The sequence below is a fragment of the Rhinolophus sinicus genome, chromosome 9, assembly GCF_057876585.1.
Source record: "Rhinolophus sinicus isolate RSI-liver-muscle chromosome 9, RSI-T2T, whole genome shotgun sequence".
Taxonomy (NCBI): Eukaryota; Metazoa; Chordata; class Mammalia; order Chiroptera; family Rhinolophidae; genus Rhinolophus; species Rhinolophus sinicus.
Window position 1 is genome coordinate 39,064,520 of NC_142509.1, and position 17,479 is coordinate 39,081,998.

The following is a 17,479-nucleotide window of genomic DNA, read 5'->3' on the forward strand; positions in this document are numbered from 1 at the left end:
TGAACGGACAGACCACCTGTGTTTACCCGTTCACCTGCGGCTGTTAGGATTCACGCTGCTGTGGAGTCCCCGTCCCTAGTTTCTGTGCAGTCGTCTGTTTGCTTTTAACTCTCTTGGGGACATAAGTAGCAGCATGAATCTTATGGTAACTCGGGTCACGCCCACCCGTTCCTGGGGACATTCTTCTTTTTAAACTATTTTACTGGATTGATTTCCAGACATTTCTCTCTCGTACTTTCACTTCTTTGTTATTTTCTCCTCTGAAGCTTCTCTGTGTCCTGAAGTTTCTGCTCAATGTCACGTCTTGTTTTCCACTGCAGCCAATCTGACGGCCGTGTGCTTCTCACCTTCTATCGTCTTTCTCACCTCAGATGTCTGCTTCTCCTCACTGGCTGATCCATCTTTCATGATACGCTGCTGCTTCTGAGTCTGAGAACACTGATCAGTGTTTCACATCACCTCTGATTCAGGAAAGAAACTCTGTCCGTGTCTCTGATTGGCAAAGGTTTTCCCCAGATTCTTTCTTATGGTGATATTTTCGGGAGTCTGTGGGCTTTCTGCCCATTTGGGTAGCCTGCCCCAAAGGTGTTCCCCTCCCCCAGTGACCTGTCTAGTACAATTACCTGTCAGGAGATGAACGCTGGAGCTTCTGACGTGCTTGGGCCCACCTGTGCCACAAGCTCCTGTCTCTAGTAGGAGATGGCCCTGACTTGTTCTGGGGGCCTGGGTCTCTTCTTTCCTTCCAGGTCCTTTTTTACGCACATTTGAGACTGGTCGTCTTTGCATCCTCCTCCTCCCAGCCCTGTCAGCCCTTCACCAAACGTTCTCTGCTTCTAACTTACACATCGTAACTTTTCTAGCGCGTTCCTGGTGTGGGTCTCCCACCTGTTACATTCACGGGGCATTTCCATGGGAACGTGGTAGAATGAAGGAGGTGGTTAGGCACCGCGCTGTCTTTGTCACTCTATCGGAAATCCCACAACACGCATTCATTACAGAGACAGGCCTGTGGCGGCCCGGCCCAGCGAGTCTGCTCTTGTGTGTTTGGAGCAGGAAGCGGATTCTGAGCTGGCACATGGCTGCCTGTAATGAACGATGTTTTCTGTTTTACTCTGAAGTCTGCTGTGGTCATGTGATTAAGTGTCGATGAAGGAGAGACAAGAGAGAACTGGGGTTCGGCATGAATGTCCAAGACAGTTGCTTAAAGTGAGTTGATCCAGCTGAGAAGACCCCTGTCTGTCACTTTTCTTTGGCCTGCAATGCAGATGTGAGGACTGGAGGTATCTTACTCCAGGAGGACGAAAGGCATGAATTAGCTGTTGAAGAAAGATCGTTGTCTGCGGCCCTGATGGTCCTGGAGAGTTGCCACACCAGCCATCACCCACCTCCTCAGGGCTTCCTTTGAGTGAGAGAGAAATAGACCTCTTTGTTCCTTAAGTCACCCCTATTTGCATTAAAAATGAAACAGTCAAACCTAATCCTAGCAAATATAGCATGAGATATATTTAGCGATACCAGTGTATATTAACTTTGAACATACTTTCATGATTTTAATATCTGTCTATATTTGAAGTATCAATTATTCTTTATTTATGACAGCTTATGTTAATACTTAAAATATATTTATTTTAAAATGAAACGCATTACCGACAATAAATGGAAAATTCGTATCATATGAAATAGATAATTTTATTAAAAAAAGATTGACGCCTAGCTACGTACTCTTCCCTTCTACACCATATTAGCAAAGGATAGAGACTTTGAGGACAGGTGAGTTAAAGGCGATGAAATTCTCTTCAATCAGAAGTCTGAACTGACGGAGAACTGAAAAGCATGTACGTTTCTGTCATTCAACTTTATTGAATATAGTCTCATTTTTATGTACCACCTATAAGCATTTAAGTAGCAACCGCAGGAAACTCTGAGAAACACTCATCTATGCAGAGAAGAGCAAAGAAATGAAAATATATGGCTTTTGGTACACATTTACCTACGTTTACACAGTGCTACAGTGAGCAAGGTTCTGAGAATGCAAACCAGAATTTGACGGACAGAAGGACGTCATTGCTTATTCTGCTTCTGCTCCACAGTATTTCCTGGCAGGGCTTAGTCACAAGGGGCCTGATAGCTGCGCTCACATTTATATGTTAATACTGTGATGATAAGGTTTTCAGCAAAAACCTTCTTCCAAAAAGGAGGGTGTAATGCATCTTAGATAAGAGATCTTCACTCGTTTCTGTTCCGTTCATCACGAGCCCATAAGGGGGCCTTAATCCATAAAACTGCACCCGTCACAGGGACTTAACTTCATTAACAGGACTTTGCGATCCACGGTGAATTATCAGCGATGTAACAGCCCTGACTCTCAAGCTAATTAAGACAACTCCTTTCATTGCGATTATCTGACTCTGACTGTTAAGAGGACTGAAAAACACTCCAAAGGAGTAGGAAGAATTTTTAAAGCAAATCAGTTTCTGAAGCAAAACCTACTAACATTAAAACCTCCCCCCCAAAACATGGTTTCCAATTACCCTTAAGATAAAGAGCAAAGGCTCTCCCCACGGTCCACGCACTATCCTAAGGGTGGCACATGGTTTTTCTTTATTTAATTCCATAAAGGCAACGGCACAATGAAAAATTGTGATGGCGGATAAAAGTTGAACATATTAATGAATTTATCATATTCAAAAAATTTTCTCTTTTAACTCTACACTTTATTAAATGGTAACACATGCACATAGTAAAGAAAAAAAGAAAAATCACAGTCCCAATGGCTCACAGTAAAAATCTATATTTAGCCTTATCCCTCCCACCCCCAACTTCCCAGCTAACCCAGCAGAAATCACAGCTGACAGTTCCTCTGCTCAAAAACACTCTCTTCTCTCGGTTTCCCCCACATGGGGCCTCAGTACAGATGTTATTATACACCTTAGTTTTTTGAACAGATGCACTGCAGACTATTCAAGATGCATCCGTATGGATTTGCACACGACAACACAGACAGAGCTGAATTCTAGAACGTCATTATACAAGCATTTCCGGAGAGACCAGCGTATATCAGACACCGCTGCCGGGGCTGCAAACAAGACAGACAGGGGTCCCAAACCAAAGAGCTTCCACTCTACAGCTTCCTCCGTAAGCAGAGCCTTCCCAGCTTTAGTGTAAGAACGGAACTCCAAAAAATAAGTTTCTGCATCAACACATATGTATATATATATAAGACACACACAAAGTGTATGTGCGTATACAAGCAGCTACCAAATGCCTGTATCATACAGATGCACGTTCTATATGCACTTACTATGTACATATGCATATATTACGTACACCGACACATCATATACTATATACGCACACACTGAATATGTTATACTGTATGTACACATACACACATAATGTACTGCACATGCATGCGTAACATACTATGTGTACATATATACTGCACACAGAGACACACATACGTGGGTATATGTGAGTGTCTCTGGGTGTGCATGCTTTCTCCCACCATCCGGACCCATAGTAGGGATGAGAGCTGACTTCAGACTCTCCAAAGGGATAAGGAAGGTTCTCCCTAGGGAATGGCATTATGACCTCGGGCCTTTTCAAGGCGTCGCTGATAACCCAACCCACGCAGGGTCTTGTTCCTTAGAGAAGATACCGGTACCAGATGAGACAGAAACATGGCAGCGCCACACGTGTACATTGCAATGCGCTCCAGAGATGTCAGGTTTCTGCTCCACTTAAACAAGAGTAAAGGTCTTGGGAGCACCTGTCAGAAGGGACGCATAAAAGGTAGCTTACACCTTAGTGGGGACAAGCGCCCCTTGGAAAGTCCCCTTACTTCTTCTCCGGTCCGCAGGAGATCTGATCGAACTCTTAGACAGAAAGGCAAAAGTAAAGAAAGAACCCTAGTTTTCCAATGGTTCAAATCCCTGTGCAGTTCCGAGCTGTTTCACAGGTAATGCTGCAACCGCTTGTACCAGTGATACTCCATACGGCAGCCGGCGAGAAGAGGGAAGAGAAAAGAAGAGCACGTTCCCCCCAACTCCGCCTCTTCTGGATACATCAGAGAGTAATGTGTCTGCGTGCGGCTCCATCTATCTACCTGCCTACTTATCATTTGTCTGTCTGCCTGTCTGTGTATCCACCCATCCTTCCTCGTTTCTGCTAACTGCACCACATAAAATAAACCTTTACTGTGGGGACCTTATTTCCCACGTCCCATGAGTGGCGTGGTGTCTCTGGCTGTGTGCGCCTCTGTTAGTTGGTTGCTATACTACTACTATATAAACATCGACGGCAGACCTCAAATACAGATTTCCTCTTTGCCCTCTCATTTGCCCTGCAAGCAACTCTCCAAGAAAAACTCCTGAAGCAGCGTCACAAAAGGAAAGGCACACACCAGAGCTTGAGAATTCAGAACCAAAGCCTGGAGGGAGCCGCCTGGGGTAAAGAACGGGATCCAAGTTAAATCATCCCAAACTGCTGTCTGAAGTTCTTTGGAAATAAGTCCCCCTAAAAACGTGTAATAGCCATCAGCTGAGATTCATAACTTCTGTATTAAAAGAAATATCGCGCTCTGAAGCTCAAAAATCTGACTCCAGAAGTGATTTACTACATACCTGGGATTTGTCTGTTCCATTACTGTTTCAATTTCCAGTAGCATAAAGAGCAAAGAGGAACCTAAAAGTGGCAAAAGGACGTGACCAGATGGAATCCTCCGGAGCCACAAGTGAAACAGGAGTAAATCAGAACTACCGAGCTTCCAGTCTCTCTCAAATCGACTGGGTCTCATTTGGTGGGTATCAGAGCCAGAGGAAGGTCTTAATTTCTGCCGAGTGGTTTGCGAGCCTCCCCATCAGAAAACGCCTGCCACAGCCATCAGTGTGAATTTGCACGGCCAGTGTGGCAGACGCCCCGGGTGCCCACAGAAACGTGAACCTTGTTTCTAACCCTTGCAAATGGGCCATTTTAGCAGGCGCTTCCAGACTTGCGGTTCACCTAACAATGTGGATTAGAAAGAGGCCACTCCAGGGGCGTGTACCACCATTTGTAGGGAACCACCCCCTCGCGGGTCAGTCCTGGCAGGTGACCGGAGTTGCGCTGGGCTTTAAGGAGGTCTGCTGTGAGTAACAGCTCACCTTGACCAAATGAAGGGTTCCATCCATCTTAGCCAAGGGCGCTCACGTTAGAGCCGGCACACGCCACCCGCATCCGTGGCAAGAACGGTTACTAGCAAACCTGAGAAAACCAAGCCGCGACCGTCACAGCGAATCTGAACATAGCCAAGGTGGTTGGGACTCACCTGTTGTCCGAGCCTGCAGATGTCTTCTGACAAACGATGGCAGCAGGCGCGTACTTGCCCATGTAGTCCGAGCTCTCCTTGACCTCCCAGATGGAGGGGCTGCTGGCTCTGACCCCAGCCACGCGCAGGCCCTTCTTCACCTTCACCCTGTTGGAGACAGAAGAGCACAGCTGAGCCAGCACTGGGGGACCCGGGGCTGCTGCTGGGAACACGGAGAGCTTAGCACACACTGTTGTCTGGCAGGTGTAAGCTCATGGCTAATAGAATTTAGTCACATGTTGGCAGTCACCTTCCAATTCGTCTGTCCTACTTATCCTGCCTCCCCCTTATTCCTGCCTTTAACACAGGAGCTGGAACAGCACATTGACAGTAGCAAGCATCGCTGACAGAAAAAAACAGAGAAACATTGTGCTAGTGGGTGGCTTTAATGTTTAAAAAAAGAATTTCCTGAGACCCCCTAGGCTGTTAAAACTAAATTCAAAAAGGAAATGAATTAAAACTTCAAAAGTAAAATTAATAACACTACACATTCATTGAATGTCTCCTATAACAAGTACTAATGGCACATCACCTGTATTGTTTAATTTTCTTAAAAATGTTCCAAGTTCCAAATGAGGGGCTGCAGCTCAAACAGGTACAGGAATAGGAAACAGGAGCTGAGATGTAAACGGATCCATCACCACCATCATCACCACCATCACCATCACCATCACCACCATCACCACCATCACCACCATCACCATCACCACCATCACCACCATCGTCACCATCACCATCACCACCATCACCATCACCAATACTTATTGATGACTTAGCAGAAAACAGGTGCTCATCTAACTTCATCATAACTTTATCTCATTTAATCCCCACACATATCCTGTGAGGTCAGTAGTGTTTTAATTGTCAGGGAACAGTTGAGAAACTTGGGATCACACAGCTCATGAGCAGGTGACCCAGGATTTGAAATGGCTCCTGACCGCATTGCAGGTGGAACCATGCTGGGTGCCTTCCTTGACTTGTAAAACTCTCCGGTAGCAAAACCACTCACTTTGACCCCGCTCACATTCTTTGTTACTCAACATTGGTCGGCACATGTCATGAGATCTAACATCTACTCCAACGTGAGACAAAGACAAATTTACCAAAGCCAGGGTACCCCCCATCATAGACCATGTTTATTATTTCTGTTCTCCTTTCATTTGCTCCTTCCTTCATTCATCCATGGGAAGGGAGAGATGACCTGCCAATGGGTTTATCAGTGACGTCATTCCTTATTGACAAGCTGGACGAGTGAGGAAGGGGACACAGCAGAACTGGTCTCCTCTGGGCATCCTTATTTTCCTCTAAGAAATTTCAAGGGAAACACACACGTGGAAAATGTACGGTAAAGGGATGATGCAATGACTTGCAAACAGCCTGATGTATGAACTGGCCTATATGTTTGAAAAAGTCGTGCTTCCTGTTGTGTTTTCTCTGCTCAGTCCCTCGAATGACCTGTGAAGAGTTCAGGATCAGAAACACCAGGGACAAGTGGGGCCATTTGATGGTGACAGGGGGCAGAAGATGATGCCCAGAGCAGCAGACTCAGAGTACACGCTCCAGATTTCTGACTGCTGTACCTGCATGAACATAGTGGCAAGACGGACCCAGCCTCACCACCCAATCTTCACTCTCACGATGGGAGGAGACCAGTGTGGGGGGAGGAGAACGTCTTCTTAGGACTGGGGTTTGGAGACAGAAGGAGGACGGCCTGCCCCTGACACCAAGAACATGACTTCCCACAGCAACAACTTTAAAACAGCAAGGAGATCACGCAGCAGGTCTGGGCTACCCTCTGCAGAAAGGCTGCTGGCAGGCTGGCCCCTGGGGGCACCTGGGAACCTGGATTTCCCGCAGGTTCTGGCCACTCCTGATAAGGGGGACCCGCCGGGCCTGTCTCATTCAGACAATGTGGTTCATGCTGGACACCGGCTTTCTTCCTGGCAGTCTAGAATGACGGTGTGTGCCAGGCAGAGGGTACCAAGGTGATCAGTCCCCAAAAAACACCCAGGGCTCCTAGGCTGAGGTGGGCTCTGTGCTGGAGGCACCGAGGGCATCCTGGGACCCCAGTGGGCTTACACAAGACTGCCCGCTCTCCCCCAGGCGTCACCCCATGCACTTGTTCCCTTCCTGGGTTCACTTTGTGCGCTTTCGCTATAATAAATCTTAGCCGTGATTGAGACTATACGCTGAGTCCCGTGAGCCTTCCCAGGGGTGGTCTTGGGGACCCCAACACACATACTGATTTGACTAGTCTACAAAGAAAACAGGAGTTGTGTGGCCGCCAGAGCTAGAGTGAGCATTTTTAGAAGGTGACCCTCATGTAACATACAGCATCATTTCTACAGGAAAAATTAGTAAAATGTTTTGTGTTGTAAATGACCATTGCACAGGCCAGTGCTCTGAGTACGGTCGTGCATTAGCTGGGAACTGTATGCATTGGCCGAGAGTCACGAAGCATGCAGGTGACTAAGCTATGCTGCCTGTCTTGCAGGAAATCATTTAAAGTCGGGCAACCAAGATGTGTGTGGTGGTAAAAGTAAGTTCAGCTCACTAAGGACGGCAACTGTCCCATTAAGATGAATTCTAAGAGCTGCCCCAATTACCGTGCGCTGGGGTTTTACTGAATCCAACGTGCTTAAATAAATAGCTCATCAACCTGGACTGGGCGCTCTTTGTATCATACAGGAGAACTCCGTGCAGAGGCCTTTTCTGACAGAATGCGCCCATACTGGTCTTCAACTACGTTCATAAGTAGGTCATTTGAAATGCAGGTAAATTTTCTCCAAGGAATCATTTTTTTCAGTTCTTAGAAACAAACACAGTTGCTGATTTAACCCACGAAGTACCCAGTGTGTGTTGGTAATAAAGCTACTGCAGCCTCTGAAGCTCTAATTAATAGCGCGATTTCTAAGGGGAGAGTCTTTCTGAAGGTTCCAGGAAGTGGCCTTTCGCAGACACAGAATATTTTCATAAGAGAAGACACATTTCTAGGGCATGCGTCAGAGGCTCTGAGGTGGAGAAGGGGCCGTGCCCGGAGCTGTCACGGAACTGAGAACGACAGATTTGGGGGGGTGGGCAGTTAGCCCTCAGACGTTGCTACGGTAAGTGCGGAACATGCTTTGTGCCGGGGGAATGGTTCTGAAACGCTAATCTCAGAGCGGTAAGTGGTAGTGTTTAGGAACCATTAAGGTAATTCTCAGAACACATGCAGTCTGGCTTCACTGGGTCTGAACCAAAGGCTAATTCCTTCCTTTGTTTATGATGACTGAGTTACTTACATTCATTAATGGAAGTTTTATAACCTACTGGTGGTTCAATAAATACAGGTTACACTGACAGCTTCATTATCCAGAGATAAACATAGCACTTGATTTCCGAAGACACTATGCTGTGTATTTATACTTAATAACATATCTACCATCGTGGGAGGGAAAGCCATAATTTGCCCCCCTTGTATGCACGCGCACTGCAGATTCATGTAAACAAACCTTGCTTGGGTTAGGGTATATTGTGTTTTCAAAACATAATAGACCTACAGTGTGTGTGTGTGTGTGTGTGTGTGTGTGTGTGTATGCGTGCACGTGCACTCATGCATACACACACACACATACACTGGGGGTACCAAAAAAATGTATACACATGACCTGTATTCATCTTTTGTTATTGGTATATACTGAGAATTACAATTTTAATCCAGTTGTTTCCTTTCTTAAAATGTGCATCCATTTTGTTGGCACCCTTTGTATGTACATCTATGTACACATATCCACACACATACACATATAAATACACATGTATGTAAACACACATACGTGGTCCATGAGAGTGTGTGTTCCAAGCACAGTAGCCAGTGACACAGCTGAAGCACTGGGGACCTGGGTTCAGAACTGGGTGCATATCTGTTGTTCCTGCCGGCCCACCTGCCTTCGCTGGTGTTCTGGGGAACAGCAGAGGCTGCCCCGTCACAGGGACTGTGGGCCTGGGAAGAGTGACGGACGGAAACCTGCTTCTCGCCCATTGGTTCCAAGTCCAACCAAAGCACCTCTGGGTCAAAGCCAAGCTCTTCTGAATTTCTCCCGGTCTCCTTATTTATTTTCTCTCCTTAATTGAGGAAAAGGAGAGATATGCTGTGTTCTCTCATGTGCAGTAGCTATATTGCCATATTCTGTCATCACTCATCGCTTCTCATTTCTAACTGACCGGGAACAATTTACGAGGTGCTGTCTCCCCCCAAGCCCACAGCTAGAACACAGCCTTTATACTAAGAACCACGTCCAGCCCCTTTCTCCGTCTCGGCCCTGCCCCAGCCAACAACTGTATGAATGTGCTTGTTCTTGATGTTATAGCAATTCTCGGAGAATCACGTCCCACTGTCCCTGCCTGTGACACTGGCCCCACCTTCTACCAGGGGAATCCCCTTTGCTAAGTATCTGCCATGGCTTTGGGACTGTCGCAGTACATGCAATTAAAGACCAGAAGAGCAGGCCCTAGTTACATCATAACCTAGACAGCAGGGCCCAAATACATTTTATCATGCACTCTGACCAGTAAGATGTCCCTAGCATTCAGCCTTGACGGGGGCATATTTATGTATCAAGTTTACACGTGGCCTACTGAAATAATGAAATGTGCGCTGTAAAACACACGCAGAAATTTAAGTGAAGAACGATGCAATTACAAATAAACATGCTGAAAGGTCCTGTATGTTCCCGTCTCGGCGAGTCACTGTGCATCGCCCTGAGGGCACACGCCCTCCCGAGGGGACTGCTGAACCCACGGGAGCCCTCAGTCCCCAGCACAGGAGCCCTCAGTCCCCAGCACGGGATGGAGAAACTCCATGAGTGAAGTAAATGGACAGAGGAGCGGGGACATGGACGCGAGCTCTCCTGCTCGCTGCGTTCACATCGTCGTGAGGGTGTGGGCAGCTCTTCTCATGTTGCCATCTTTGTGGTCGAGTGAAACTTAGAATGAAGGCCAGTCGCTCCTAGGCAAACTGATTTTGAGGTCTGTCTCCCAGGGAGGGGTTGCAAGTGCTGGAAGGACACAGGGAGCTGCAGGGTGCAGTCCCGCTGTCAAAGGATGGCCACCTGGGGGACCCGAAACACAGAGGGGTTTGTTTGCAAGAGGAAGGGGCGTCTCCAAGGCCCCGCGGGAGGGGCCAGGAGAGGGGAGAGTGGGACCCGCCCCGCACGGCCAGACCCACAGCCAGTCAGTGACTGACGACTAAGCAAACATCGAAAGGCCCTGCACGTGAGGCGTGTGTCACTTGTTAGAAAGTACAAACTAAACTAGGGCCTGGCAACTCAGCTGTGAGGGCATACCTCACCCACAGGGGCTGCCGTCACCTCCAGGTCCCCTGCCACTGGGGCCTGATGCCGCCGAATCTTTACAGACTCAAGGGAGGCCAGAAACCCTCATGTTATGTGAAATCCCAAGGTTTTACAACACCGCCTGGCTAGACAAGGCATCTGAGGGCTGGAAGCAGCGGTGTCATCAGTTTGAGATGCTGCTGGCTGGGACGCAGGAAGTTAATCCCATTCTGAACGAGTGACTGAATCAGCGCGTCACCGAGCGATGTGGAAACGTCACACTGCCTGTGCAGCGTCACTGAGGTGTCCAGGTGTAGAAACACACTTTACCTACGTCCTCCCCTCCACACACACACACACACACACACACACACACACACACACACACACACACACACACACGAAACGACCACAGCTTTATCACGTTTGTCCTGATCAAGAGGCTGGAATTGCTCCAGGTGGAAAAGCAATGAGCCGCACACGAGGGTGAAAGTCGCCTGAACTTCCATCACACTGAAGCTCACCCACCAACACTGCACTCGTCACGTCTGCGCACTTCATTCACTTCTTTATATGACCAGGGTCTTGCCCAGAACTGCCACATGGCATCACAACCTGTGCCCTGACCAACCCCCGGGAGCACCATTCACAGAGCAGGCGATGACACGCATGGGCCTCCTAGAGTTGAGCAGTGCCCAACCTGCTCGACTGTATGCAGCAGCTATGGTCACTGATCATCCCGGTCTCTCTTCAAGGACAATTACAATACTGAAACGCAGGGGCCGGGCTGGCTGCCGATCACTTCAGGAGCTCCAAAGAGTTGCGGAGCCAAAGCCGAACACCACGGCGTGGCCCCAGCCTGAGCAACATGTGATGTCCGGCTGCCGGCCAGGCCCACTGCTTTGCTTTGTCTCCTGGGGCCTCGATGAGTCGCGCTTGACATCCCATTACACCTGGCCCGTGGGCTTTCTCTGCCGGCACAGACAGGTGCTCCATCACTCTGTGCAGGCAACCTCAGAGCCCGACGCCTGCAGCAAGGAAGCACCTGGTTCTCCTCTGACTCTCAGTTCCTGACAAGGGTCCAAAGGTCAGTCTTGCCTACGGGCACTAGTGCACAGAAGACAGGTGACAAGTGGGCTCAGGACAGAAGGGACTGCACAGCGGACAGGAAGCCCGCTGGCTGAGTGGGCATGGGCGCCGACTGTCAGAAGCTTCAGAGGGAGCCCCGTCCACCACCAAAAAAAAAACACAAAGCGATGTACGAGTGTGCAAACCACTAAGCAGGTAATGAATCTAATGAATGGCGAAACCTGCCTCTTTGTTGGTTTATTTGCTCATCGATGCATTCAGCACATGCTTTCCGAATCCCATCTGTGTTCCAGGCACTAGTCACAGGGTTGGAAACGCAAATAAAAACAGTCATGTTTCCTGTTGACACAGAACTAACGTTCCCATGGGAGAGACCACACACGCACATTTATTATGCTGATAAGTCTGTGAAGAAAAAGAAAGCAAGGCACCAAGGGAACAGAGCCCCCAGGCGAGGGGTGGCTACCTTAGAGAGATTCAATTTACTGTATTACCCACCTACCTGCTGAACGGCAAAGCCACAATTAAACCGCGTGTGCAGACACCCACTGTATTCCCGCCTCACACCTACCAACTACCCCACGGGTGGGTGCATTTGAACAAGAGCTGACAGACTGGGGCCCTTCAGATGGGCAAGTGGGTGACTTCAAGCTTTGTTACTACAGCCAGTACTTCAGAGAGTTCACACACACACACACACACACACACACACACACACACACACACACGTACACGTGTGTCTGCTGCGTAAGTGCCTGAAGAAGGAACCCACGTCAAAGACGAGCCTTGCTCAGCTCTGACAGAACTTTCTAAAACGCCATTCAAAGAGACGCTCCCAATTTACACGTCCACTGAGGGTGTCTGAATGTGCCTTTTTTCCTGCCTTTTTGATCCCCGCAGAACTGATAGATAAAAATAGTATTTCATGAAGCTGAGGGACACTGAATTTGTCTTCATACACTTGTATTTGAAGACCCTTTTTTCATTCAACACCTGTTTCCATCCTTTTCCATCTCTCTCTTGTTTTGTGGGTCTTATTTCTATTGTTTATTAGAAAATTCATTTGTAAGGAAATTAATCTCTTGATCCATCTGGAATTTATTCTGGTGTGAGAAATGTGTGAAAGAAGGGTACAGCTTTATTTTTTCTCCATATGGATTTTATTAGCACTGTTTATTAAATGATTCACCCAGTACCTGTTGCTTTAAAATGCCATCTTTAATATGTACTAAATTCATCTGTTTTTCAGGCTTAGTTTTGGACCCTCCATGCACTTTTATTGATCTGTCTGCCTTCTCATGGGCCCAAATTCTTTAAACACAATAGCTTACGATGCGTCTTCATATCTGGTAGGGCTATTTCCTTCCTATTTGCCTCTTTTTTTTCCAGTGTTATCTAGATGCCTATTTCAACAAGAATCATTTCTGTTAGCACAATTTCAAAGATAGCCTTTCAGTTTGAAAACAATAAATGTGCCCCTGAGACCTCCCTGTGTGAGGTTGACAGAACCATTCCTGGGGCAAGACGTCACCAGTGCCCATCGGCCACCTACAGGGCCAGCTCCCCACTGTCCCAACTTGCAAATTTTGACTTGAGTTTTTCCATTTTTAATTTCTGCTTTTTTATTGTGATGGGAACATTGAACATGAGATCTGCTGTCTTCAAGTTTCAAGTGCCCAGTACAGTATTGTATTGATTATCTCTGCACAAGCTATTTCCAAACCCAGAGTCAGTTGCTGATACTGGCAGATAGGGACTTTGAAGAGACAAAGTTTAACCCACAGCACAGGTCATTCCCACGGGTGCTCTGCAAACTCTAGTGGGCAGCCTTTTATTGATCTGATTTCCACCCCAATGTGACGACAATTAACATTTGCTCTACAGTGTTCTCTGACCAAAAAGTGACCGGAAAATGTTGGGTGGGAAAGCTAGTAAATGTGTCTTCGCTTAAAACTTTAATGTTAAAATATCACTTTTAAAAAACTAATAAACTCTGTTTTCCTGGAGCAGTGATAGGTTCACAGCAGAACTGAGCAGAAAGTACAGAGTTCCCATCTACCCATCATTCACCCCAACACACGCAAACGTCCCCCACAGACAACGCCCCACAGCACAGTGGGGACCCTACAACAGATGACACATCGTCAACACTTCTCATGTTGTGTTTCTGGAATGAAAAATGAAACCAGCGCATAAAAGAGCCGTGTTGGAAAACTGGTAGGATTTTGCAAGCGCTGTAATGGAGACAAGTTTTATCCCTATTTTACAGAGGAAGAAGCTGAGGCACAGAGCAGACCAGCCACTGGCTCGAGGTCACACATGGGGACTAACGGGAGCGGCTCCAGGAGCTCTCCTTTGACGCAGTGCGTTCTAGCTCAACATCCCTGCCCCCGTGGGGTGTCTTCTGGGAACCCTGACAACCTGCCTCTGTCTCCTTCTCTGCCCCTCCGCAGGACACAGGGGACTCAGCATAGGGACAGCGGGATGTTGTGCAGGAGGAGAGCCAGGCTGACCTACACTCAGACCAGCCTCCCCCAACCCTGACCTCCACACTGCGAAACGGCCTGTGCGACCATCTCCTCCCAGGACCCAACGCTGCTGCGAGCAGGGGCCTTTCTGGCCTGGAGTCCTGTTCATCTTTACAGCAAATGCCTCTCCCGCTGACCACGGTCACTGCCTCATTCCTGGGCACTGAGGCACAGGCTCAGCCTCTCCCCAGTTTTCATACTGTCTCTGCTTCCCAGGTCCCTCAGGCCTGCACGTGTGTCCGCAGAGCTGGGTGGTCTGCACGCTCCTGCCTCTCCGGCCCTGGAGTGTTTCCTCCACCAGGCCTCCCCCACGGCACGTCACAAAGGGAGGGGACAAGGGCGATTTCCAGAGATTGTTCTTTTACTCCATACAGTCTGGCTTTGAAATGGATCGCCGTTCTGAGGACAAGAAAATCCCACTTTGGAAATGAGCAGCACCTGAATATTCACCTCCTCCTCTCCCCCCGACTTCCTGTCCAGCTTCCATCCAGTTCTAGCTCCACAACATCACGGACTCGCACAGAAGCAGCTCTGACGGCTCTCACCTGCATTCGTCATGTGTCCCTCCGCCTCACATTTTATGCGCCAAAAGCAAGTCACGTGGCCACGTCTCACTTCCAGGGCGGTGGGAAAGTTCTCCTAACATCTGCCACCCCTGCAAATGGATGCATTGAACTGACTAAGAAGAAACGCATTTATCCCGAGATGCAGAAGAGAAAACACAGTCATGTATTTCAAGAAATGATCCCCTTTCCCATTTTACAAATGAGAAAAACCAGTATTTCATAGAGGTTACGAAAACTGGATGTTTCCTTAGGTCACCCGAGTGGACTGTTAGACTCGTGAAAGGTAAAGGGTGGCTCCAAAACACTGAGGTCCTGGGGTTTCTTGTCACTGCCGCCTGCCCTACATGATACTGTCGCTCAGAGAAGGCCTTCCCTGCCTCTTTTTCCCAGTAGTGTATACACTAAAAGCCTCAGCAGGAATTTGGGGACGATGACGCAGCCCAGATGATACAAGAGACAAACTGACGCGTAGTCATGGAAAACATTCATCCTTTGAGCAGAACAGAGGTCATTTTCCAGATTCTGTGGCATTGGATGAAAGGACACATCCCATTTGTGGTGAAACTAATTATTCCACACTGGTGTGCTCTCCTGTGTTTTCCTATTACAAACTCCTGATGGAGGAACGTGCTGACTTTGTCACCTTGGGCCGAAGGAGAGGGCCGCATCCCTCTGCTTTCCCAACTGTGCAGGGGGTTATTTACGGGGGGCTGGCTCGGTGCTCCTCCCCTCCGGCGGCCCAGGCGATGGCTCTTTGTTGCTATTTATCCTCCATCTTGACAGACAACAAAGCCGACCTACCATTTAGCAGCGCACTTCTGAACCGGCCCCTTTGTTGATGCTGCAGCGTGGCACTTACCAGCCCACACGCTGCAAAGCTGTCATTTGTCAGCAACCAGCTGTTCTACTTTCTACAACACTTAAGTAACAATTTCACAGCCATTACCAGTCTGCCGTAATGACACTGCTGAAAGCTAAGTGTTAAACTGGTTTTCCAGAACCAAGCAAGCCAGGGGACGTGAGACAGACACTTTGGTCGATAGGAAGGGACAGCTTGTATGTTTTAACGGGTGGGCTTCTGTCTCCATCGGGCCTTCCTTTCATCACCTCGGTCCCCTTGGTGGTTAGCAGACATGGTGGGTGGTCCTGTGCAGAGAGGACCATGGCGGTGCCTACCCTGTCCCACACGTGCCTGTCTCTCCTCCCACCTGTGGTGCAAGGGACGCTATGACATCTGTGAGCTAGGACATCAGAGGTGACCAGTATTTCCCAGTCTTCATGGTGCTTGGCTCTGGAGCTCTGAGCCGCCGTTCAGAAGACGGAGGCCATCAGACTGTCAGGAAGCCCGAGCACAACGTGAGGCCACGTGTACTGTTCTGGTGACATCCCAGGTGGAGGTTCCAGGTGACAGCCATCATCCACCATCGACATGTTGGGAGCGAGACTTCATAGGATCCTGGCCGTCGGTGGTCATGTCACCTCCTTCATGCCCTCTGGCTGAGGCCCCAAGACACCAACCCCAGATACGCGCCTTTCCAATTCCAGACCCACAGAACCCACGAGCATAATAACGGTTGTTGTCAGAACGTTAAGTGTGTGGAGGCTTGTGTGCAGTCAGAGAAGCTGCACAGCAGTGTCCGCATGTGGAACGGGAAGGTCGCCACCTGCCTGTCCTTGCTTTGTGTCCTTGCTTTGTGTCAGAGGCCATGCTCCACTGGGGACAGCGCGGCTCGCCCTCAGAAGTCAGAAAGGCCAGCTGGCTCACGGGCCGGACAAGGCCTAAAGATGTTTGCCTCACATAGTTTTAGTCCATCTTGATCATTGGAACCAATACTTTAAAATGGAAACATTTCCTTAAAACATCCAGGCTTTGGCCTTGAAACATCAATCATCATACTTGACCCGCACAGCCCTCACCAGCTGAGGTGCCAGCTGTCGCAGGACACGTGCTCCTCAGCCCCCTGGGCCCCAGCACCCGCTGTGCAGCTCCCGACACCTCCCTTTGCCTGCTCTGCCCTCAGTCACTCACTTTATTACCTGCCTGCCTGCCCCCTGGAGGCCACTGAGTCTGGGAACCCAGGCAATTCACACAGGGTCTCAAGCGGCTCCTGCAGCAGGAACCACGGGTTCTGGCAGCCTAGTTACAGCCCCTGGACTTCAGAACAAAGAGACCACGATGGAAGCCAGCCACAGGGGCGGAGACTGAGGTAAGTCGTCTCCTGACTGGAAGGGCCTCACACAGCTCTTGCTCTAAACTCCTTCCCACAAGATCTGAAAAGAGTATGTCTGTTGAGGCCTGAGAGTAAATAAATACACTGTCAGAGACAAATGTCAATACACATTCAGATACAAATGTCACAAAGAAATTGGAGAAGGTGAATCCATGTGTTACGTGGACGACTTCCAACCAAACCGTTTACATGTATGAAGCCTGGCAACTGGAAACTGAGATTGCAGCAGGAAGGTAGCACTGCAACTGTGTTTCCTCTCATATTAAAATCGATCCAGCCATCTGACTATCTATCCATCTGACTATCCATCTATTTATCCATCTATCTCTCTGCCTACCTACCTGTGTACCTATCATCTACCTTCCTATCTGTTGACCTGTCTATCTATCATCTATCTATCTATCTATCT

At 48.5% G+C, this 17,479-nt stretch overlaps 1 protein-coding gene across 1 annotated transcript in view; it reads right to left on the reverse strand.

Annotated features, from left to right (window-relative positions):
- Nucleotides 1–17,479, reverse strand: part of TMEM132D (transmembrane protein 132D) — a 404,012-nt gene that overhangs the window by 207,678 nt on the left and 178,855 nt on the right. Inside the window, exon 3 of the mRNA XM_074321404.2 lies at nt 5,306–5,452. Within this exon, the coding sequence (XP_074177505.2) occupies nt 5,306–5,452 (147 nt within the window). The remainder of the gene's footprint in view (nt 1–5,305; nt 5,453–17,479) is intronic.